The sequence below is a fragment of the Pinus tabuliformis genome, chromosome X (assembly GCF_031772625.1).
Source record: "Pinus tabuliformis cultivar Carrire ecotype Pingquan chromosome X, CPIR1, whole genome shotgun sequence".
NCBI lineage: Eukaryota > Viridiplantae > Streptophyta > Pinopsida > Pinales > Pinaceae > Pinus > Pinus tabuliformis.
In genome coordinates, this window is record NC_142308.1 from 875557354 (window position 1) to 875583715 (window position 26362).

The 26362-nt window shown below is 38.4% G+C and overlaps 1 protein-coding gene across 1 annotated transcript in view; it reads left to right on the top strand.

Annotated features, from left to right (window-relative positions):
• The first annotated feature begins 315 nt into the window (after positions 1-315).
• Positions 316-26362, top strand: part of LOC149142500 (TOM1-like protein 1) — a 57380-nt gene continuing 31333 nt past the window's right edge. Inside the window, exons 1-2 of the mRNA XM_089452472.1 lie at positions 316-1050; positions 19022-19300. Coding sequence (XP_089308598.1) covers positions 547-1050; positions 19022-19300 — 783 coding nt within the window. The 5' untranslated portion in view covers positions 316-546. The remainder of the gene's footprint in view (positions 1051-19021; positions 19301-26362) is intronic.

Genomic DNA, 26362 nt, shown 5'->3' on the forward strand with positions numbered 1-26362 from the left:
TAATATAATTCGTGAAATAAAACGAAATAATATAATATACTAAAAATAATTTATAGAATTACTATACTTGTTTTTTCGCTTTTTGCAAGTATTTAAATTAATAATGATTATTCAAATTAATAATGATCTGGCTTAACCTTCTAACCATTCCTGGGCTAAAAGACAAAGTCTTCAATTCCTTGGCCGAGAAGACAAAGTTTTCATTCGTGAGTGAAACGTATTTACAGATGAAACCAATAACGCAATTCAATTAATGAAAATTCATCAAAATTCTTGGTATGTGTGCATCATTTGTAACATTCCTTGGGCGTAGGCATATGCTTTCTTGGTTTTTTGGCTTTTCAATGTGTAACAACCCCCTCCTAAATTAAGTATTGCGCGTAAAACTGCTTCAAATCGAAGCGGCCCACGCGTCAAACATTTTGATTGGCTCGCACGCCTGGCCTGCCTCAGTGATACTCTATATATATCAGAATATGCACATGCCCAAGTCTTCAATCTCTCAAATTTATGTACAGAGGTTTTAATGTTTAAGAGGGTTTAAAAATGGAGAAATTCAACTCTTTCGGAGAGCGAATCATGGTGGGAGGGGCCGAGGTGGGTCGAAAGATGAGCGCTGGAATGAGCAGCGTGACTGGCAAAATGAAGGGGCTTTTACAAGTGCAGACACAGGCCGACAAGATCGTGGAGGAGGCTACTTCTCAGAACTTCCAAGAGCCCGACTGGGCTGCCAATCTCAGGATCTGTGATATGCTCAACAGCGGGAAACTCAGCGGCCAGGATGTCGTCAGGGGAATTAAGAAGAGGATCACTGTGAAACACCCCATGGTTCAATACTTGGCTCTCATTCTCCTCGAGACTTGCGCCATGAATTGCGATAAGGTGTTCTCCGAGGTGGCTTCCGAGAGAGTTTTGGATGAGATGGTCAAAATGATTGACGATCCTCACACCATTGCCGGTAATCGAAACAAGATTTTGCAATTAATTCAGGCATGGGGAGAGTCTGGCGAAGATCTTCGTTATTTGCCCGTTTTCGAGGAGACGTATAAGGTAAAGACGTCGCTTTATAATTGGAAATTCGATTTGGTCATTTCAAATAGGCTTTCTAGCTGAAAATTTAGATTGGGTTTTTTCAATTCGGTTTTGTTGGAAGCTGATTTTTTTCAATTGGGTATTTTGAGTTGGGTAACAGAAGACTAATATTCCTTCACTTGTCAGCCGAATAAATGGTTTGTTGAATATGGTAACAGAAAACTAGTATTCCTTCACTTGTAAGTCGAATAAATGGTTTGTTGAATATCAAAAGTATGTGTATCTAACACTGTTAGAGCCAAACGATGGTTTGGATTGAGGTGTCAAGGGTTGAAGTTTCCTGACTGGTTCCAAGCTTGTACAGGTGTTGTTCGTTATGACAATACGTATTGTCTGAATAGCAATGGTAAAACCCCATCTGTTGACTTTTGTCCGATTGCACATATAGACTTTACGAGTCCAAATTGCAAACCTTGAACATAGTCTCCGCCCAAACAAGCCTAGAGTCAAACTTGAAAGCATTCACTCAGTGACCTGAATTGACGTAGTGACCACGTTACAGGTATGCAAGTAGATAAAATATGTTTTTCCTAAGCTGATAACAAAAAGTAATTATCCCAGTTGATCTAGTAATTCTCAACTTAGATAAGATAAATTTAATAATGTCCAACAAATGACTACAAATTTAAGCCAGTGGGACTAAACGAATACAACCAGTTTAATACAGAGTGAGAGTTCTGTGGCAGCTCTTAAATCTAAGTTAAGATAAAACAGCAATGAGTAAATAAAGATAAAGGATCTAAACACAAAGTCATAAAGCGCCTAGTCCAACCAGTAAAGAATGCATGGTCACAAACTGAAAACCAGTACACGAGTAAAAACTCCATCACCACAAGAGAGCATGTCAAGTGGGGCTGGAGCTAGGTGCTGAGACTGGCAGATAAGGGAGGGGAGTCTCGTCATCTGCGGCCTCAATCACTGTAAAGGGTCCTATGCGGTGTCTGAGAAGGTTGTCCGCAAAATACCCGGTGTTGAGGTGATCCTGCTGTTTAATCCTGGGTGGAGTCCAGAGGTGAGAGCTGGTTTGAGATCCCTACCACTCCTACCACTTAAGGCTGAGTGCAAAAAACTTAGAAGGAATGACTGGCTATGTGATGAAGCATGGAGGCCGGTACCCTGGACTGAGGGAGTATGTCTCTGGCTCGGGGACCTCTTATTACTACACTGTTGGCTGGTCCTGTGATGTCCATCCTGCATTCTGTGGTGGGAAAATGTCTGATATGAAAATGGTGAATATGAATATAGAAATTTTAGTTTGGGAAATTGATTATCAGGAAGCATTTCTGAAGTAGATTGGCTCCACATGTAATGGCGATATCTTTCCAGTTATTTATCTTGACCTAGTAATTAAATGCGCACCTACTGCCAAAACCCACGAGCAATTGACTCAGTAGTGCATGGTTAAAAACATTCAGGAATAAAAAAATTGCAACTAGCTACATTAATCTCAATAAAAAAATGATGATACGAACATAGTTTTGATGAAATCAATGCACTGTAAATGCCATAATAATTATATCAACGAAAACTGAATGTCTTACAGACTTTGTGCTGCCTTTTTTTTCCTCAGCAAAAAACTGTAATTTCATTTCATAGAAAAAAACAAAATTACATTTTGCATATACATATCTATTAATGTGTATTCACTTGAATCTTCCCAGATTCATAGCTTGGCTGAAAGTGTTCGCATTTTGCCCTTTTAGGCCTAATTTTACATTTTAGCAGTAACATACAAAAATGAACGAGTTCCCAAACTTAAGAGCTAAACTATACAGATTATAGGACTGTCCAGTTATGAGATAATATTTTTTCCAACACAAAAAAGTTAGAACCAGAAGTAACAAAAAGGAGGAGAGATATTAGATTGCTGCAGCAGGTTCTTGATCATCCATATATGATCGGTTGTAAAAACTGAAGTGCTCAGCATCCCTGTACTCAGTGATGAACCAGAGCCCCCTATTCAACACACAATCTCTGCTACTATACACCGTGGGTTTTTTGAGTCTTATGCACCATGGGTTTTTGGAGTCTTTTGACTGTGCAAAGTGAGCAAAAATTGAGAGTCTCTCAGCTGCTATCCGATTGGGGGAGGAAGATAGATTCTGAAAAATAGCCTTATTCCTAGGCAACCAAATACCCCAACAGATAATAAGAGGAAGTGCTCAATAAGATTTAGTTGCCATGTTCTGTGTACAGTCCCTCTATGTCTCCTCAATAGATTGGCCTGTCCAGTTACAAGCCTGTCCTAAAACTGATCTACAAGTATTCCATACCTGAGCAGTAAAAGAACTTTCCATGATCAAATGATCAGTGGTTTCTTCACTCCTTTTGGATAGTGAGCACCACCCGGGTCTGATTTTATGGTGCTTTAGTATGACCTCCTAGGTTTGGACTTTTTTGGCCAAAATACACCACATAAAAATATGGGCCTTTGATGGATATTTTGATTTCCAAACCACTTTCCACCACCATTTCTATTCAACATTCCTTTCTACAACATTTAGGTGAATGTACCCAAGTTTGGGCATGTAGATCCCATAGGGAGAATGTGACCAAACCAGTTCATCCTCTTTGTCTGTAAGCCTTATATGAGACTCTGTCAATGCTTCCAAATACCTGTTCCATTCCTCATGAAGGCCTACATCCAGCTCCATTACGTCTGTCATTTTCCATCCTTGCCTCCAAACTGTAGATTGAGCTGGGTTGTTTAAATGTGACAGTCTAGAGTTCCCATTGTCATGAAGAAAATCAATTAGAGGCTATGACAGCCGGTGTCTGTCACCACTTCCTGGCCATGGATCAGCTCCAATTCTAACCTTATGTCCATTTCCTACTTTCCAGGCCAGACTAGAATCAATTAAATTGAAAGTTTAAAACAGCTCTCCAAATAACAGAAATATTAGCTTGAGACTTTTTTGTCTGTATAATCCATTCCTCAATAGAATTCAGTGCAATATATTTCTGGTAGACCACAGTAGACCAGAGACTATGTGTTGATAGCAGCCTCCATCCACATTTTGCTGCCAAAGCTTTTGAGAATTTAAAAATGTTCTTTAGGCCCCATCCTCCCAGCAGTTTTGGAGCCACAATACGATTCCATTTGATCCAAGGAAGAACAAAGTTCTCTTGATTGCCAGCCCAGAGGAACTTGAAGCAAATCCGTCTAGCCTTTTCAAGAATGCCCTTTGGAATCCAGGCCAGTGACATCTAGTAAATCGAGATTGCTTCTAATACAGATTTTACAAGAACTAGCCTACCTGCCCTTGAAGGCTGCCTGAAACTCGACCCTTTTAATTGCTTTTCCAGCATGGCAATTAGCTAGAGCCAATCCTCCTTTTTGTAGGAATTTGGTTTCAGATGGAAACCCAGGTATTTTAGCCCTTTGTCCAGATTTGTTGTCTCAAAAATAAAGACATCCCTTAGGTGTTGTACCTCCAAGTCTTCCAGGTTTTTAAATGTGATTGAAGATTTTCTGCCAGCCATACCAGTAACCTTCCCAAACAGTGCTAAAATTTCAAATAGTTTATCAGCATCCCTTACTGATCCATTACAGAAAATGAGGATGTCATCTATAAATAAAAATGTATAATGGCAAGGGCAAGGGCTATTACTGCTCCTTGAAACTCACCTTGGCATTTTGCATCTTCCAACATTCACCTTAGTCCTTCCACCACTAACAAGAACAATAGTGGAGATAAAGGGCACCCTTGTCTCAAATCTCGCTGGCATGGAAGAAAGGTGAAGTCAAACCATTGATAAGCACCGCAAAAGAAATCGAAAGAAGGCAACTAATGATCCAATTGATGAAGTCAGGTCTAAAACCCACATGGGTTAATAACAATCTGATTTATAACCAACTCACTTGGTCATATGTTTTGGAAAGATAAATGTTAGGATATTCCGACACATAGGAAATAGTTAAGTATAACTTGGTCTAGTATAGAGTTAGGTAAAGTGTGTTTCTTTACTATGTACATTTTGTAACTTACAATCCGACGGTCACGATATGTAGTGATCCGACGGTTCATTCTCTCGTTGGTATTATCGACACTTGATCCGTGGCTTAACACCCGATTGGTCCATGATCTCTATTTAAAGAGCATGGAGGTTCATTTGTATGTTAACCATTCATGAGAGAAGTTTATGTAAATTTTCATTTTTTTATTAATAAATTGCCTGAAGTGGCCGCGTTGGCTCAGGCCGTGGACTGTTTCTCTCTTTGAGGGTTTTAACCACGTCAAAAGTACTGGTGTATTGATCTGTGATCTGTTTGTGAGCGGTGTCCTTTGGTGTTCTATCTGAGGAACTTACCCTGTAAATTCCTACATGGTATCAGAGCTATTTGAGGGCCGTGTTCGTTGGTGATCCAAATCTGAAGCCGGTAGAACTGCATCCGAATACCGTTTCCTAGATCTACTGTTTCTGACTGCTTTCGGGCCGAGAGGACTGCTTTGTTGTGTTGGGAGCATCTGTTCCAGTGAGGAACCCCTTTCGTTTCACACGAAAATGTTTCCGGTAGCCCTAGCTGCGTCATTTTTAAGATCTGGAGGTATACAGTGTTTATTTTCATTTTACAATTATTTTCTCTCTGTTTATTTCGGTTTTAGTTTATTTATTACCGGATCTATACCTTTCATTTCTGCGTATGCTCTTTGCCCCGCGACTGTGCGATCTGGGCAAATCAGAAACAGAAAGGAATGATTTTTCTCATGCGTATGCTCTTTTCCACTGCGCCTTAGTGTGATCTCAGAAAATCAGGAACATTGAGGAAAATATTTAGTTTCCGGCTAAAGCTAACTTCGAGCCTCAAGGTTCGTTTTTTTTGTATGTCCGTGTTGGGTTTTGTGTTTTTTGTTTTGTAGGGAAAAAGAGCTTTCTCAAAGCAAGCACGCAACCCAAAGCTTCAACCCCCCCCCTTTCTCTCTCTCTCAAACTTTTTGTATAGCTCACTTAGTCCAAAGCTAATTTATGAGAGTAGAGGTCTTGAGTTCAAGTCTCTTTTTTGTGGGGGCGGATTTTTCATTTCCGCACATTCCTGCACTTCGTCGGCATCTTCATCAAATTTTCTTCAAAAAGCCATAACTTCTTCATCCGGAAGCCGTTTTCAGAACCGTTTTTTTTGAAACAGCCTAATTTTTAGAGATCTTTCCATTGGAACACTTAGTTTCAACATCTATAGCTTCAATTTCTGTTAAAATGGAAAGTCCATGCCAAGTTATTCTTGACAGCACCAACTACTTCCAATGGTGGTCCTACATTGTGGATTTATTTAGAAGTAAAGGTCTCTACAGAATAGCCACAGGCCAAGAAACCAAACCGAAAGATGAAGATAAGGCAGCTAAATGGGAAAGTAGGCAAGATCAAGCACGTGGGTTGATAGGGATGTCTACTTCTCCAGATCTTAGATTCCATATTGCAGAACTTGATACTCCTGATGAAGCGTTGAAACAGATTACTAAAGTTTTTGGAATAAAAAATGAACTTAGAGCCCATCAACTTGAAAATGAGTTGTTTACATTGGACCCCAATAATTTTTCTTGCATTGAAGATTTTTTGTCCAAATTCAAGACCCTTAGATTTCTCTTGGAAGGTGTTAAGGTTAAGAAAGAAGATAGTAACCTTATCTATTCCATTCTTACTAAGTTGGGACCAGCCTACTCTGTGTTTGTTTCCACCTTCCATTCTATAAGAGAAGCCTTCATTTCTCAAGGACAAGACTACAAGTCCCCTTCTTTTGATTCTTTTTGTGATTCTTTAATAAGAGAACAAGAAAAACTCTTACACCTTGGTCTTCTTAATCTTGGAAACTCTTCTAAGAAAGCGTTAGCCGCCCAGCAGCAACCAAATCCAAAGAATCCTAAGAAGTTGTATCTTAAAAGGAATGGTCCTAAACCAAACAAGGGTCCTAAGCAATCTCAGCCTCAAAATGAAAAATCATTTCAACAAAATGATAAGACAAATAAAAATAAAGGGAAGAAGACTGATAGGCATTGCAACTTTTGTAATCGAGATGGCCACTTAGAATCCAAATGCTTTAAGAAGATGGAAGCTTTGGAAGCAGCAATGAAGAAGCATAACATCCATTTGGAGCACTCTTCAACTTCAACTTCATCTTCAGGAATGACACTTTCTGCATGTGGTTGTCAAGCATCTCGGTCTGGCTATGCACTAAATGTATCTTCTTCTTCTCATTCTCATGAGTGGCTCATTGATTCTGGAGCTTCTTATCACATGGCCAAAAACAAAGCCATGTTTTCTTCTTTAAATGATTGTAACACCAAAAATATATATGTTGGTGATGATAGATCTCTTAGTGTTGTAGGGACTGGAACTGTTCATCTAGACAATGGTCAGTTTAATGATGTATTATGTGTTCCAACCTTATCCTGCAACCTTTTATCTGTATATCAGATAACTCATTCAGGTGAAGGTAAAATTGTTGAATTTTCACCTTATGATGTTGTAATTAAGGACCTAAGAGATCCTAGACAGATTTTAGCTACTGGCATTGCTGATGATTCTACAAGGTTGTATAAGTTTCACAACTTTGGGTCATCAAATCTTCCCTCAGTATTTGTTGCTCATAATGATGAAGTGAGCAAACTTTGGCATGAGCGATTTGGTCACTTAAACTATCGCACTCTTCAGAATCTATGTAAAGAAAATATGGTGACAGGTCTTCCCATGGTATCTTGCAGAGATGGTGTTTGTTTCGGATGTGTACTCGGAAAACATCATCGGGACAGTTTTGAAAAACGTGCCTCTTGGCACGCCTCAGCCCCTTTACAGCTCGTGCATAGTGATTTATGTGGTCCACTTCTAGTTGTTTCATTCTCTGGCTACAAGTATTTCTTAACTTTCATTGATGATTTCTTCAAACGCACTTTGGTATACTTCTTAAAACTCAAGAGTGAAGTATTTAACATGTTCGTGGCCTTTAAGGCCTTTGTTGAAAAGCAATCTGGACATCAAATTCTTAAGCTAAGATCTAATAATGGCGGAGAATATGTTAACAACAAATTCATCAACTTTTGCACTGAGAATGGAATTCAAATGCAACATACTGTTCCATATACTCCACAACAAAATGGTGTAGCTGAAAGGAAGAATCGCACCTTAAAGGAAATGGCTAATTGTATGCTTTAATCTAAAGGACTTAGTCTTAATTATTGGGCAGAAGCAATTAACTGTGCAAATTACATAATAAATCGCACTCCTACTAGGGTTTTAAAGAATATCACTCCGGAAGAAGCATGGAGCTCAATCAAACTAGATGTAAGTCACTTTCGTGTTTTTGGAAGTGAAGCATGGGCCCATATTCCAGATGAGAAACATAAAGCTTTAGAACCTAAGAGTGAAAAATGTATTTTTGTTGGATATTTTGAAGATGTCAAAGGATATAGACTTATTCCACTTAAGTCCAAAAATGTTATCATTAGAAGAGATGTAAAGTTTGCTGAAAATATATCGGCCTACGAGCCTAGTTCGGCGGATGTGCCACCTCTCCCTATCTCTTCTACTTTTGAAAATATTTCTTCTTTAGATGATGAAAGCGAGGATGAAAATCCTCCCCCACCTTCTCAGGATCCTCCTTCAGCTTCTCAGCTTCCAAAATGGGTCCGTGCTACTCGGGATGCAGCAGGTGATCTTGCCGGTGATCCTACAGATCAGCGACGTACACGTTCTCAGTTTGATAGAGCCTCTTATTTATTGGCTCAAGCTTCAGCGAATTATGATCCTGACACCTTTGCAGAAGCTTCAGGCCATCCAGATTGGGAAGCAGCTATGAATGAAGAATCTCATTCATTATTGGCAAATGATACATGAGATCTTGTTCCTCTACCAAAGGGACGAAAACTTGTTAGATGCAAATGGGTTTACAGAACCAAGTGTGGACTAGATGGGAAAGTTGATAAACATAAAGCTCGTCTTGTTGCTAAGGGTTTTTCACAAGTTGAAGGCATTGACTACACTGAAACCTTCTCCCCTGTTGCCAAAATGAACTCTATCCGCCTTGTTCTTTCCCTTGCTGCCTCTTTCAAATGGGAAGTCCATCAGATGGATGTTAAATCCGACTTCTTGCATGGGGACTTGCATGAAGAAATCTATATGGAACAACCTATTGGCTTTATACAAACAGACTCCAACCTTGTATGTCGGCTTAAGAAATCCCTTTATGGTCTCAAGCAAGCTCCTCGAGCTTGGTATGCCAAAATGGATAACTTTCTTTTAGAAAATGGGTTTTCTAGGTGTCATTTTGACAATACTGTCTACACCAAGAAGGTGGGCAAGTCTCTTATCATTCTTGTTCTTTATGTTGATGATCTTATCCTGACTGGTAGTGATCCCAACCTTATAAACCATGTGAAGACTAGCCTTAAAAGGAAGTTTGAAATGACAGACTTAGGATACTTACATTATTTTCTTGGTCTTCAAGTCTTGCAATTCAAGGAAGGTATTTCCCTTTCCTAGTCCAAGTATGCTTGTGATATTCTACACCATTTTCACATGGAAGGCTGTAAGCGAGCCCCTTCTCCCTTTCAGTCTGGAGTCAAACTTTCAGTCACTTGTACTTCTCCTGAAGTTGATGCTACCTTATATCGTCAACTTGTAGGAAAACTTTTGTATCTAACCCATACTCGTCCTGACCTTTCCTTTGTTGTTGGCCTTGTTGCTCGGTTTATGCAAAACCCATGTGAAAGTCATTGGAAAGTAGCTAAAAGAATACTTCGTTATGTTCGAGGTACAGTTCAGTTTGGGATTCATTACAGTGTCGAAGCATCTCCTCTATTGGTTGGTTTCACTGATTCTGATTGGGCTGGTGACCCTGATGATCGGAAGTCTACTGTAGGTTATGTGTTCACTCTTGGTTCAGGACCTATTACATGGGCTTGCAAGAAACAAGGTGCCATTTCTCTTTCTTCAGCAGAAGCAGAGTATCGTGGTGCCGTAGAAGCTAGTAAGGAAGCCTTGTGGCTTCGTCAGATCCTGTCAGAGTTTGGCTTTCAGCAGCAGCATTTGACTACACTTTGGTGTGATAATCAAAGTGCCATTCAACTATGCAAAGATCCAGTCCAACATCAGCGCAGCAAACACATTGAACTGCACATGCACTTCATCAGAAAGCTCATCCACGACCATGTTCTTGAAGTGCAATATTGTTCAACAGATGATCAAGTTGCAGACATCTTTACAAAGGCTCTCACAGAGGCGAAGTTCACTAAACTTCGATTTATGGTTGGAGTTCAGGAAGTTGTCACTAAGGGGGGATAGGCTCTAGTGCCTCCTTCCTTCTCCTATTGTGTCATATTTGTAAATCCTTCAATCCTATCCCAAGTTGTTCTTAAGGGGGGATGTTAGGATATTCCGACACATAGGAAATAGTTAAGTATAACTTGGTCTAGTATAGAGTTAGGTAAAGTGTGTTTCTTTACTATGTACATTTTGTAACTTACAATCCGACGGTCACGATATGTAGTGATCCGATGGTTCATTCTTATTATCGACACTTGATCCGTGGCTTAACACCCGATTGGTCCATGATCTCTATTTAAAGAGCATGGAGGGTCATTTGTAGGTTAACCGTTCATGAGAGAAGCTTATGTCGATTTTCATTCTTTTATTAATAAATTGCCTGAAGTGGCCGCGTTGGCTCAGGCCGTGGACTGTTTCCCTCTTTGAGGGTTTTAACCACGTCAAAAGTACTGGTGTATTAATCTGTGATCTGTTTGTGAGCGGTGTCCTTTGGTGTTCTATCTGAGGAACTTACCCTGTAAATTCCTACAATAAATTTTTAACACGACCCCTTTTAATTTATGAATTTTAATACTGTGCAGACCTTCTTGAGCTACTCCATAGCTTCATGAATCTTCCTACCTTCCAAAAACCTAAACTGCTCTTGATATTGATTTTGACAAGATTGGCTTAATCCTCCTCCCTATTACTTTGGCTATCACATTGTATATACAATTACATGAGAGATAGGGCAAAAAATCTCAAAATATTGGGGTTTATCCACTTTTGGAATAAGTGTTATGAAGGTTGAATTAAAAGCCGACATGTTGCCATTTATCCTGTATTCATTGACCACCTTTAGAAAGTCATTTCCAATCACCTCAAAAAGGCCCAGGAAAAATTCCACCCCCCATCCATCCCACCCTTGGATTCTTATCCTTCTGAAAGCTAGAGAGCACTGTCTTTAGTTCATCCTCAAAAAATTCCTCCATTAAGGCTCTATTTTCATCTTTTTCCACAAAATGTGGAAAAACTGACCAACCCTAATGAACTCTGCAATATTAACTCCTTCATCTACTTTGAAGAGATTATGTGTCAATTTTAGATAACAATCGTATGTTCTATGCTTAGCACAATTACTTCAATGTTCCTTTAGCAGCCCAATGACAATTTCAATTTAGTTTTCCAATAGCAAACACATTAACCATTAATCACATTGACAGTAAAAGTAGATAGAACATGAAACAAAATGTAGAAGACAAGCCAAGACAAGAGGACACCAGATTTGGCGGATGACAGAGGGAAAAACCCCGACAAACCATCATTTTCAATAAGAAAGCTGCTACCGGAAGATGGTGGGAGCCCTAACCCAAGGGAGCAGCCAAAGCGATATCCATTGTAAAATGTATGTATCTGGTTGATGGTGGAGAAGAAACTGGAGTAAAATCCCACAAGCCCACTGTGGTTTCGTGTTCTCGCTCTTGTGGAGATAACTCACAAAAGTGGGCCAAAGAACTCAGCTTCCGAACCCGAACCAAAAGGCCAATACTCTGCCAGGGATAAGGTCACTAGGGGGTCAAAATGGCAATCCATTTCGCCAGGGTATTGACCCCTACCTTTCCTTGAAGCATTGAACTTAGTAAAATTTACAAAAAACGGAGGTAGAAATAGGGCTTACTGAATCAAAATCTACCAAGTCCTCATACGCCATTCACCCAAAACCTCCTTCCTTGCCAGATCAGTTGGAAACCTGGACTACCCTGCTGACAGTGGGTCCAGAACTAGCCAAACTGTCATGAAGAATCTTGACCCCCTCCTCCAATAACAAAGAGTAATATAACCTCCTGATTTGCCAGTTGCACCGCAACAACTCTTTGTCGCCCTAGCATACAGATTCCAAGGCCTCCCAACACCATTGCCTCGGAAGGCTCAGATCTTAGGGAGAAGCCCTAGTTTACTTAACACTATCCAGATGCCATGGCAGTTCACATGGATTCTTCACCTCATCCACTCTTTTCCATAATTGTCATACTTAATGAGTGTGCTCCCGTTGATTTTGTCCAATGCAACTGAAAATTGTTTTTTGACTTCTACTTCTCACTATTTCCAGGCTTTTTGATTTACATGGATGTATTTTCTCTTCATGCCCTTGTTGGCCAACCTCAAACTCATCTCCTTTTTCTTCGGATTTTATTTTCTCATGTTCTAGTTATGAGATTCTGTTTGCAGTAGCTGTGACCAAACTGCTGGATAACTGCTACATTGCTAATGTTACTAGTTCAAAACATTAGAAGCTGAAGCTCCTTTTTTTTGGTTTGGTTGTCTGGAGAAATAAATTCCCTTCACCCTCCTGTGTATTAAGTGTTCAGAATGAGAAGGCTGGTACCTCGCCAATGCCCCCACGTATTTCTCTCCTCTTCCCTGGTTCTCTAGATGGAAGGCAGTATTACTGCCAGTCACAATAGCAGCTGGTCAACCCAAAGGACTCAGTGGGAATGGGTTCCTCAACCTCCTTGGGCATTATGCATCAGTGGAAAAGGTTGAACCAACAGAGGTACCACTTGGGGCTAAATCATGGTTTTGTTCTTTCTTCACTAAAGTATCTGCCAATCACAATAGCAGTTGGTCAACCTAAAGGACTTGGTGGGAATGGGTTCCTCAACCTCCTTGGGCATGTTGCATCAATGGAAAGGGTTGAACCAACAGAGGTATCCCTTGGGGCTAAACCATGGTTTTGTTCTGTCTTCACTAAAGTATCTGCCAGTCACAATAGCAGCTGGTCAACCCAAAGGACTTAGTGGGAATGAGTTCCTCAACCTCCTTGGGCATTATGCATCAGTGGAAAGGGTCGAACCAACAGAGGTTCCCCTTGGGGCTAAAGTTTAAACCATGGGTTTGTTCTGTTTTCACTAAAGTATGTAATTAATTTGAGATAAAATATAACTGAACATTAATAAATTCAGTGCCTCCATTTTATCGACCTTGATGCAACTGCATCATAGTAGTGTTGTTGGCTCTTCACCAACAACATCCAACCTCCTCAGTATTCTGTAAATTCGTGTTAGCACGTGAATGAGTTCTCCAATTCTGTTGAGTCTGTTGACCCTGTCTCCTACACCTACCTACAAGTCAGTGAGAAAAGCCTTCAACTCCACAAGGTGTGGTTGGTGGCAGGGAACTCAGAGAAGGGGTTGTCACACTAAATCCCCTCTCTCTCTGTTTAAGCTATCTCCTAGGTTAGCTAAGGGGGGTGGTCCCTAATGAAAAGTTAAGTTAAAAAGATGTGAGTTTCTAGAAGAATTGTTAGAGCAAATAGATTATTTCTTTAAGATTTATAAGCAAAACTAATATGAGCAATAACCATAAATACATAAGATAAGCATGAAATACATAAACAACCAATGCCTTCAAAGTATTGCTCTTTAAGAAATGAAATTGTATTTTGGTTAAAATGAAGTGAAATGCTTTCAAATGGAAAGCCAAAAATAACTCTGAAAAGCGAAACAATAAATTGTTAGCACAAGATATTATAAATGCTTTCAAGATGAATAAGTCTACAAATCAAAGCATGGAAACTATCTTGCCCAAAAGGATACAAAAATAACTAAAATGTTAGACCAAGATGACAACATGCAATTAAGTTTGCAAGCCAAAATAATAGTACTTGAAAGTGAAATCAACCATTCATGACAGTAAGCAATTAAACCAAAAGATGAGTCAATTTCTAAGTACAAGAAAAGTAAACTTGTTGCAAAATTAAATGAGATTACAATGCTTGTATCCAAAGTGCCTCTTGAAATAAGATTTGCACGTGAGACTTTAAACCAAAGCAAATGTGATGGAATGTTTTTCTTGGTTTATTTTATTTGATTAGTGTTAAGACAAAGTTACAATTGAACTCTAGTCTTCAGATCTCATCCTCGCCCAAATATTTGGATCTCACAATGATGAGTCAATCGAGGTATAGGGTCTCTAAAAGTCTATTCAACCAACTTAAGTTGGAGGAAAGTTTTAGTGATACTTGGGACATGTAAATAATTAACTAAACAATGAGGATTAACTTCTACTTGAAATGTATTTGCTTGACATGAAATAAAATGTTACTTTTTGGAGAAAATTTGTCCAGATACTTGATGCATGTAAAATGTACTTAATGGTAAAGCATAAGTAAACTTGGAACTATGTTCAAGCCAAATAAGATCAAGTAAAAACAGCTTGCATGCAAAAGATTTGAACTTGTTATGGATTAAAAACATGTAGTAAGTTAAAATAAAATGCATGCAAAATGAGTGTGATGCATGTTGTTTTAATTTCTCAATTAGATGATATGCATGCAAAATGAAATAAACCAACAAAGTCAGACCGCCAAGCCTCTCCAAAAGGTGGAGAGATAAGGATACCAATAGGTAAAAGCCATGTTCCCAAAATCAGAAATTTTATTAGTTGTTACAAGAAGGAAAAGACATTGAAGTCTTCTCTTAAATCCAAATTGGAATCATACTATAGACTTTTCCTCGCTGAAGATTTATGCAATTTGAGACTTACAAAGGCTCAATAAAATGCAGATTTTCCAAAGAAGAAGAGGAGAATTTAAGCCTCCTTTATTTATGGCCACGACCAAGAGAGAGCGAGAGATGGCCAAAATGAACTTGGCCTTTCTCAAGAAGGACATGACCTTATCCAAGATGAATCTGGCCTAAAGGTGGAAGTAATCATTAAATCTGAGTCCCAAGGTCTTGCATGCAAACTTGTAAGTAATTTTCTGATGATGAATCCCACAAGTAGCTGTAAGAGAACAAGTTAAAAAAAATTCTACAACAACAAATGTTAACTCAAGATAACTACAAAGTATGTTACAAAATAATCTACAAGAGGCTAGTCCAAAGAGTATGAGCAAACTCTCTTCTTTGACTAGCCATGACTTAGCTCTTTGAAATAGCCAGATATTGATAAATGAAGTACAATACGTAAAAAATATTTTTTCCAAGTTTGATATTTTGATGCAAGAAATAAACGCTTTAAGAAACTTGAAAGAATCATTGCAAGACACAAATAAGATGTAGACGAGACTTTGGAATTCAAAACATGCGGGTTTTCCTTGAATATTTTTCAAGAATGGGTTGATTTCTCTGAGAATTTCCCCTCACGCTTGAAAATATTGATCAAATAATGATTCATCTACAAAACTTCACCACAAATCATTAAATCAACATGAGATTAAATAAGTGCAGTGGAAAGAATTCCTAGAGATACATCTATTATCCACTAGAAGATTTCTTTTCCTAAAGCAAATAATTAATTCTTATGGTAATATGAGATAGTTGCATATTAACATAACTTGAAACAAGCATGAAAAAAATAATGATACGAGGAAATAAATAGAAGCATAACAACAAGTCAAGAATTTACCACACATGCAAGGAGAACACAATCACGCTTTACCCCCAAGACTGTTGTATTATATTGCAAGTAGTGAGTACAATCCTGCAGAGTCTCCTCAAGCACAATAGCTCATATTACATGATACAATATGAGAGCCCATGGCTCTATTATATAGAGAGTTGAAGCAAGTCATAATGAAGAATGACAATGACAAATGGCATTGGAGTCAATCCCAATGTAGAAGTGATTAAATAAGTGGCATGAGGTGACAATCCTAAAGAGAAATTTGAATATGTTGAATGGAGCTCCAATGCGAAGTGTAAAATTCGAATTCTGGCAAGTGGACATCATTTTCTTCTTCCCTTATGTACCAAATTCGAATTTTATGATAGAATAACAAGTGTATATGGGTGTTAACTCATGTGGGGACAATTTCGCCACAAAAACCTCTACCAAATATTCTCCCAAATCCTCCCAAATGTGCATTAATTTCACAAATTTGAATTTCCTAGCAAGCAACTTTTTCCTTTAATGCCAAAAATTCGATTTTATTTGAGCACATGTCATTTCGTTGATTTTAGGAGTCCTTATCACCTTGGGACTTCACTTTAACTGCCCCCTAATTTTCCACTTCATTCCCACAACATTTAGCATGTGTGGATATTTATTTTTCTCCATTTATTTAATTTTTGGCTTAATTAGTTGCCAGGTTTCCCACTAAACTTAGGAAAAGTGGGTTTTGATGGTTCAAATCACATTATTAACCCATCAAAGTGTGTCATAGTAAAAAGTTGAGGGTGAGAGGTGCAAATTTCATTACTCATATACCCCATACAACTTCTCTAAACATCACTTATTACATTACAAATACAATTTTATTAGCAATTTCCACAGTGCGGAAAATCTAAAAAATTAAAAAATGACTACCTAGGCCTAACCAAATTTCACGAAATTTTTTGTGTGATCTAGTATGGTAATATACATTGACTCTAGACACTAAGATGTGTTAGGGGTTCAACTTTCAAACCGTCACCCCGGATTTGGGGTAAAAAGTGAGTGAAAAAACTTAGAAAATTATCTGCCTTTGAAAAAGAAGTGATAATTAACTAGATAAAAAACACTCCAAGGTGTACTTGTTTGCTGATCGAATCCCAACATCTTGGGCCTGTTACAGACTCAAAAACTCATCATTACTAGTATTACTTATTACAATTCCCCGTAGGGTGTGGAATCTGGGTACAAGAAAGATGATGAGAAGATAGGAGTAGAGTTAAAAAATTCTGTTGACTAATGAAATATGATGGTACAATTGTCTTCTGGATCATCCTTGGGCGTGGAGTCTTCATATAATCATCAGGTGCCACTTCAGTGGTCAATAAAGTCCAATTTAGACGTTTCCATGAAGTAGAGGCTGGCTCTCTTGGCAAATGGTTACCATCCTCAACAAAAACAGCTCTTAGTTGCTGTAAGTCAGATTTGTTTCCAACTAATAGAGCCACAATATTTACACCTTTATTGTTCTTAAGTTCTTTATACTGCCTCTTAACATTCTCAAAAATCACTTGGTGAGTAATGCCATCGATCAAAAGGGTGTAATATGCACTTCTAAGGGCCCTGTACGTATAAAATGATTCTTTTGAGATTGTTACCGCTCAGAGGGTTTAGTTATCAGGGTTTAGAGGGGCTTAAAAGTCAAATTTGATGATTAAAGATTGAGGGCGGCTTAATGAAGCCAAATTGAGGGTGATGTATGCATTAGTCTAATAATTAGTATCTAAAGTAAGGTGGAGTTAGACCAAGACAATATGGATAGGAGAAAATTAGCTTTGATAATCAAGTTGCCGGGAATCTATTTCATCTTAGAGTGGGTAATACATAGGAATTGTATAAGGTAAATTCTGTATGCTATATTTTGCCATTGTGCCAAAGGTAGGGATCAAGCAAAGCAAAGGAGCTAGGACTTGCCAAGAAGTCAAAGTCAAGCATGTGGGGAGGCTAGACAAAGAAGACAAGGAGAAAGGAAAAGTCATAATCTGAAAAGGGCAAGAGTTCACAAGCATCAACCAAAATCTGATCAAAGGGAGGAAATTAAAGCAAACAATTTAACGGAGAAGAGGAATTGTCGTACGACAGAGCTAAGCATTTGTTGACCAATATGAGTCACCTGCTTGGTCCTATGAGTACATAAGTTGCATGAGCTTAGAGGTGACAATTCATTGAGGCCAACTTGTATCTGTAGATAATCTTAATTCCATATTTTAAATTTGGCATAAAAATAATGATTTTGATAATCTTTGCTGTACTTTTAAAATTCATGTCCTGTCAAATATTTTAGATCTAATTCTTTTCACTGCTCGTTGAGTCGTCACTTTTCTAGGGATAGGTAAGCTTTTAGGGAAATATAAACATGTTTAGAAATTACTCCCATTCAATGATTCTTAAGTACATTGGAGTATGCTAAAAGGAAAGGTAAGGCTATACATAGATGGCTAGAGTGAGATATTTAAATTTTATATCTTGTTCAATAGCTGGGTATATCCACTCTGGTTGAACATAATTGCCATGGAAGTGTTTTATTTTTTGTGAACACCATAATACCACTTATAATGGATATGGGTGAAAGCTGTTAATGACGATTAATTATCTTTTTAATGGGTAGAAGAAATTGCTTGTGGAGGAACAATTCAGCTAGAAGTGAGTTAATACAGCAAGGAGTTAAACAAACAACTTGTAAAGTATTATTCTGATAGACATTGTTAAATAAGAAACTTTAAATGGAGAATCTTTAGCTAGTTTGTACTATTAAGTTTTTGCTTCTATCATCAATCACAACGTTCTTAGAATTTTGATCCTATTTTGGACTTTTGTAGACAATTGCCAGACCTGATACTATGTAAAATATTTGGTCGTTATGCTTTTGGATTGCCAAATATTACAATCTTGTTACAAACTTTCATCAGGATGTTAAGTAATTTTTAACTAACTTATTCTGTATTTTTTTGCGTCTTTAAAATGCACATTTTATACGTTATTTTTCCATATATGAGGACCTGTGCACTGACTGTGTTGTATGAAAGTTGTGACTATATATATACCATGCGTATATAGAAATATGTCTTCCATTTTATATGATAGGAGTTACTGTTATTTGTAAATTGTTCTTCACAGACATTTTCTTTATTCAAAATCAAGCAAAGTGACAGGGATATGGTAGATTAACATTGTGGTATTGGTAAATCTGTGTATAGTTTGAGGGATAGCAGGGGCAGTCTTTTTTTTCATGTTACTCACAATAAATGATTGTACATTGCAGAGATTGAAATCAAGGGGGATAAGGTTTCCTGGACATGGCAATGAGAGTGAGGCTCCAATTTTCACTTCTGAACTGCCTTTTCCAAGTCCTCCATTAGGAATTCCAGTTGGATATCCCAGCGCCACCCTTGATCAAGAGCAAGCATATCAAAATGTGTTTGTTCCTCAAGTTAGTAACGTATCACAGGAACAAAAGCAGGAGATGTTTGCTGTGGCTCGAAACAGCATTGAACTTCTAGATACTGTTTTGACAAGCTCTCCTCAGCAAGAGGCACTTAAGGTAGTTTTGCATTTGTCAAACATTGTAACTCTCTTTTGAGTTACTATTTCTCTTATATTTTAAGCCCAATGAATATATTTTTGTTTGACTTGTTTGAGTTATTGGACTTTTTACTAATCTTGTTTGCAACTTCTAGCTACGAGCCATCTTAACAAATGCTTTTTAGATTCTGAAGAGAGAATTTTGGTAGCTGCATTGTGTGTTGTGATATATTATTACTAATTGCTGTCTTGGCATGAAAAGACCTGGCAAAATGTTTCCATGTTTGCATTAATGTCCAACTTAATATGTTACATTTCTCTCTGTTCCAGTACACTTGTGAAGAGCCAATAAACAATTTGCAACTTTGAGTAATTATATTGCAAACGATGGTGTTGGCATCTTGAATCAGAGAAGATGGGCAATCTATATACAAAGGAGGAAGTCCACATAGATTTATGTTTTATGAAATCCATCTCCATAGTACTTTGTTTCCTATTTGTTACAGTGCATGATAAGATACTAACCAACATCTGTTGGGCTGTAGTCTAGTGGTTGAGCTGGACAGTCACCACATAATTCATCTGGGTTCAATCCCTGGCAGGCATAGAACCCTGGATTATAAGTTGGCCAAGTTTGATGGGATTCAGATGCAGGATTGATTGTTTTAAAGAATTTCAACCAATGAGAATATGACTGAGAGGCATCTATTAGCAGCGTATGGACTCTTTCAATTGTTGGAATTTTAAAAAGTCAAACATTTATTAAGAGGTCATAGGAACCTTTTTCTCAGGGGGAGAATGAAATCACGTATTGTGAGACAGCAAATTTGCCAAGCAAAAGTTTCTGATCCATGGAATTGGGTTAAGGTCTTGTCATAAAAACTTGAAATCTGTCAAAACAGTAAATAAAATTTGAGAGGACAAACGGGTGACTGAAAAGAGAATCAGATTCCTTAACAAATTAGCTTTGTTGAGTAAGAAATCCTTTAGATCAATTTATTAAATCATGGTTCATATTTCCTATCCACGGTCTTTTGCTATCTGAATTTTAATGAAATAAGTTCACAAGTTGAGAGTCACAGCTTTAGAGTAAACATTGAAACAATTAGCATAGTAATTCATACAATAGAGGGATGGCTGGAGTTTTATCTCTTCATTATTCAAGAGGATTGTAGTAAGAAATTCCCGAAGACTCGTTGAGCTATATTTTTCCCCATATACATTGTTCTTTGAGTTCTTGCAAGTTCCTATGTCTGAGAAAGTGATTCAAGATGAGATAAGATAATTTATTAATGTCCAACAAGTGACCACAAAAGTAGGTCAATGGGACTGAAGAGTACAACTAGTATGAATACAATGTGGGAATGCCAGCGCAATTCCTAGAAAATGCCGAAAATAATACAAAGAAAAAAACCTACATAAGTGTAACATTAGAGCATATGTATAAAACTGTGACAAAGTTATGGTGGTACAAAATAAAAGTATGAATACAATGTGGGAATGCCAGCGCAATTCCTAGCAAATACTGAAAATAATACAAAGAAAAATACCTATGTAAGTGTAACATCAGAGCATATGTATAAAACTGTGACAAAGTTATGGTGGTACAAAATACTAAGTGAGTTTGTCCAAGACTAGAAAGGTGGGCAACTTAACTCAAAAACCTGTCGAGAGAGAGAGAGATATCGAGCGATGAAGCCTATGATGTTAAGGTCTCTTGAGTTTGATAGCTAAGCATGAGGGGGGTGAATTGGGCATTGCCTCACTGTTGGAGTCTTTTGGGACCATAAGGGAGCTTGATTGCATAATCAGTGGGGGAATGTATGAACAAGGAATACTACTAGCATCTGAGGTTGAAAGAAGGAAATTCTGAATGAGTCTTTGGTTGCTCCTTTGATTATGGGAGGCAGTTTGACAGGTGGGAGGTGATATACACTAGATTCGTTTAGAGCTTATCTATCCAATGCTTTGAGAATGTGTGCCTTGACATAGATGTTACCCACCAAAATGGGTAACCCCATAGGAGAAAACTTTTCTCCTACATTTGACAACCACAACTAGACAACCAGCCAGTGAGTAGCCCTTGACAACCACCATTTGATGATGATATGTCATGTGCCATCACCATTTGCATAAACCATATTGCTCTCACCATTCGACAAGGTGGGCTACTATTCAAAAGGTACCATGATCACTTTCCAATCGGGTGCTTATACTTGTTAAGTTGTTTGTTTTGGGAATTTAGTATGGATAAAAGGGTGATCTGGAAGATTGATCTATCTTTTAGAAAATTAGAAAGGCATAAAGATTTTCTTTATATAGATAATTACTTGTCATAATTCTTATGGTTTTCTTATGTTCCTCTTTTATCTTTTAGTTCATCAAGTAATTACCAAAACAATAACAAAAAGATCACAGACACACAGATGTAGGCGGACAGCCAGGGCAAAACCCCAATCTAGGGGAAAACCCAGTCAACAAATCTTCCTTAATAATTTCACGAGATGATCCAAGACTCTTGACCTAGACACAAACTTTCTCCACACCAAGTCAAACCTTTCTTCCTTCTGTAGATGATAACCCTTTCAACAATAACTTCGACCTAGCAGCAACATCTTGTAGAAGCAACAAACTTTGATCTAGTAGAACTTCGACCGAGCAGTAGCCCAACAACAACTTCGACCCAACATTTAGCCCAACAACAACTTTGACCCAATAGTTAGCCTAGCAACAACTTCGACCTAACAGTTAGCCCAACAACAACTTCAACCCAATAATTAGCCTAGCAACAACTTTGACCTTCTAGTGGTAGACCAGAAAATCCACACGTGTGAGAGAGAGATGACCTGAAAACTTCGATCTTGTCCTTTCCAGCAATTCTCCTTCTCCTCTTGGAATTTCGCACTTTTTTTGCTCTTCTTCTTGGATATCGAACTTGTGTGAGTGAGTGTTCCAAATGAATTTGAACTGCTTGTATATATACCCTTTTGGTGAGGTCGAATTACCCTATTTGAGGCCGACTTGATCTCCTTGAGGTCGACTTGGTGTGGAGGTGACAAATGACTTATTTGACTCAATAATAAATCTTTTTACATGATTCAAAAGCCCAAGAAGGGTCTCTTTTAATGGACAATAACTCTAATGACTCAGAATAAATCCTAGAAGTCCTCAATGGGGACTTTGACTTAAAACATGATTACCCAAGCATGAAACCTATGCTTTAATAAGTCTTAATAATAATAAAAAAAAAAAAAAAAAAACTTTTTCATTCTTTTGATAAATACATTGTGACTCAAATGCAATTGACCGAACCTAGTTACATTCTTCAACACTCCATCTTAACTAGGGAGGTATTCACACTTACACAAGTACATGGAAGATCTCAAAACACATGAACCATGAAGATTTTGGGCACTTATGGTGCCACAAACTAGATTCCTAACCAGGGCAATCTATCTGGGTGGGACTAAGATGGACTAAAGCTTTCAGCCTCTCTAGGTACCATTAGGCTTACTTGCTAACCATCAACCCAGGGAACTAGGTGTGTAATGCAAGGTTAGAGCTCTATGACCAACGCCACCCTCCCTACTACTTCAGGAACTAGATAATTACTAGAAAGGTGGGCAACTTAACTCAAAAACCTGTCTAGAGAGAGATATCGAGCGATGAGGCCTATGAATTTGATAGCTAAGCGTGAGGGGGGTGAATTGGGCATTGGCTCACTATTAGAGTCTTTTGGGACTGTTGTCACATAAATTGTCTGGGCAACGCGACAACGCTTAGACCAAGGGCTGTCACCCTGATCCCCAATCCCTCCATTTAAGTCGTCTCCCTGAAGTAGGCTAAGGGGGGTAGAGCCTATGGGAAAAAGGAAGACCAACTGGGAACCAGTTGGGTTGGGAGTTAATGAAAACCAAGTAATTAATCAACTGCTGTTGCTTATGAAGTAATTTAATGATTGCTTGAAAATATTTACAAAATTTCCAACATGTAACGAGCATTATATAATCCAAGCAATGATTGATTTCACCAGATACAAGATGTTCAATAGATGCACAGAGCTTTAGCAATTAAACTTCAAAAGATCAAATACTTTAAGCAACCACAAAATTTAAATGCTAACCAGTTTCAAATAGTTAATCTCCAGATATAAACATTTAAGCACATTTAACTATACCACAACAGAAAAAAGACTTTAAAGGAATTTCCAATTTTTAATTAGTATTTTTTCAATTTTTTTTTTTGTTTCTTTTTCTTTATATATATATATATATTTATTTATTTATTTATTTTTTTTTTATTTTTTATTTTTATATATAAAAATAAATCTAAATCTAAATAAAACAAATAAAAGTCTAACTTCTAGATTTTTAATTTTGAAAAAATTAAAAAATATTATTATTATTATTTTTTTTGGTTAATGATTTTTTTTTAAAGTTAAAAAAGACAAAAATCTAAATCTAAAGCTAACACCTTATCATATATACATAAAAAGAAAAATTATAAAATCTAAATTCTAAAAAAAACTTAAATCTAAAACCTAAAAAAGAAGCTTTTTTATGCCCCTTTTTATATTTTATGATTTAAAAATAAAATAAAACAATAATCAAAATCTAAACAAAAATAAAAAAAAGTCGAAAAATCTTAATATAGCCTAACCTAAAACCAAAAATAAATAAACAAAATATCTAAACTAAAATTTATTAAAAGGAACTAATTAAAATGAGAAGACCGACCATATCTTAACCCTAAATACATACGCCTATAACTAAATGCATACAAAAATTAAAAAATCGAAGTGTTTATGGCTGTGTGTTTGCAGGCTTGCGTGCGTGGGGAGCAGGGGAGATAGAATCACGGGTTATGGCAGCGTTGGAGCTGCGTGGATGAGGAAGGGATGGCGTGGAGACTCTAGGTAGACAGGAGAAGGCTGCGTATAGACAAACGGGAGAGCTGTTGCAGGTGGCAGCGAATATGGAAAAGCGTGGTTTGTGGGGAGCCGGATGAGGGATAGCGCAGAATTTTTTGCAGCTATGAGCGAGGAATGCCAGTGGACGCATGAGGAAGTAGCAACTACGGGTAGCAGCAAATGGGGACGCAAACCGATAGAGAGCATTGAGTTGCGTTGTGAGGGAATGGACAAGGTGAAAACAATGGGCCAGGCGCAGCGAGAATACATGTGTGTTTTGGATAGCTGCAAGGTAGCACGTAGGTGAGGGATACACATAGTGAAGCTGGGACAGCGACAGCGGAAGAAAAAGAGGCAGCGTGGGCAGGGTTTCAATGGCGACAGAGAGAAAGGATACACAGATTCGATGGGAAAGGCAAGCTGAAAAGAGAAGAGGTCCACGCAGCAAGGAGGAGCGCATCAAGCAGATGGAGAAGGAAGATTCAGGTAGCGTTGAATGTGAGGAAAATCGAGTAGGGATGGATGAAGGGAATACACAGAGAAATTTAACACCTAGTTGGAAGACCTGGATTGAGATAGCATGTTCATTATCCTTTACACCATACTTGACACTTTCCATGACACATTACAAGCCCCATGTACCACCTCCATTCTTCGAGTCTAAATTTTCATTGGTTCATTGGGATTCAGTGCCCACATGTCGGCACTCCTTGAGTAGGGCCAAAAAGTGTTGCCTTGGAAGTTGATGTATCTAAAAGAATTAAAAAGCATATTATGGCCCCAATAAAAGAAAAGGAAGAAAACCAAAATGCAAAAGATGTCCAGACATAAGTTAGCACGTGGGAAAAAGCCTAGCATTAGCTCAACCCTCCTCATTTGGCCATCACCCAATTCTTGAGCACATGATGCTCCATTACATCAAAAGGAACCCTTGCATGTTCCAACCTTGATGAGCGATGAGTTGTCTCATCTTAAGGGGTACTATAAAATGCTAAATCATAAAGAGAAAGCTCTAACCCTTGAGCTATGCACCGTAATACAAAGCATTATCATGAAGTAAAAGGAACACTAGAGGGGTGGAAAAAGCAGGCCGAGTAGGGTAACTCATGCCTCCATGATTGCTCCCTCCTTACATTCATACACACGATGTGGACTCCCCATCAGCTGGTGCCCTTGACTCTCACCTGGCCATGAAGCCTTGCCCCCTTAATTATCACATATTTACACTAGCACCTATTGATTGAGGGGTTGACCTTGGCATTCTCACTTCCCCTTAAGGGTTGGAAGTGCCTAATAGGGTTGACCATTAGCCACCTCTATTAAGGTAGGTGTTAAGTCCTCGGGCTTGAGCGTGCACGAAGAATGCACCTGAGTCGAATTGGTGGAATGACTTGGTGAAGAAGTGGTGAAAAGCTGAAGTCAAGAGGTGGTCACACGAAGGCAATGTGCCCCACTGAAGAAGTCATGCAATGATAGTGGAATGTGCTGGAGAGCGCACGATGGTGGAATGAAGTGGTCGAGTGCACAGAGGCACCTAGCCAAAGACATGGGTGCTCGCCTGAATGTAGGTGCTCGCACAACTGAAAGAGGGCTCTTGCATGATGGAATGACCGAGGGCGTGGACGACGCCTACTCGCACGAAGGTGATGACGCCTGACTGAGTCGATAGAATGACAAGGCAGGGAATGAGTTTGGCAAATGGGCAAAGGTCGACTTGAATGATCGTTTGAAGAGTCACGACGGTTCGTGGAGAGGCATGTCACGTATAAATAAAATGAAGGTAAGACGTGTTGAGACATATAACGAACAAGACCAACCAAGCAAAGAGGATGATCGCAGAAGCACAAAAGTCGTGCGAAGAAGGCAAGATGAACCAAGCTCATGAGATGAACTCGATGTAAGGCGAGCTGTGAAGGACGTGTAAGGGAGTCTATCGTACAAGTTTTTTAGACGAAGTACTGCCGCAGGTTTTGGATGTTGTGGGGAATTCATGCAGGCCAAAGGATGGATTTTGGGACTGTTGTGAATTGTCAGTTGAAGGGCTGCTGTTTGGTTGTAGTTTCTTTGTGAAGTACGTAGGTTGTGGCAACAAGTTGTTTAAGGCTCGATCCAATCAAAGTTTGCTGTAACTGAGGTTTTGTATATTATAAATCGAATTTTTATTGAATTATT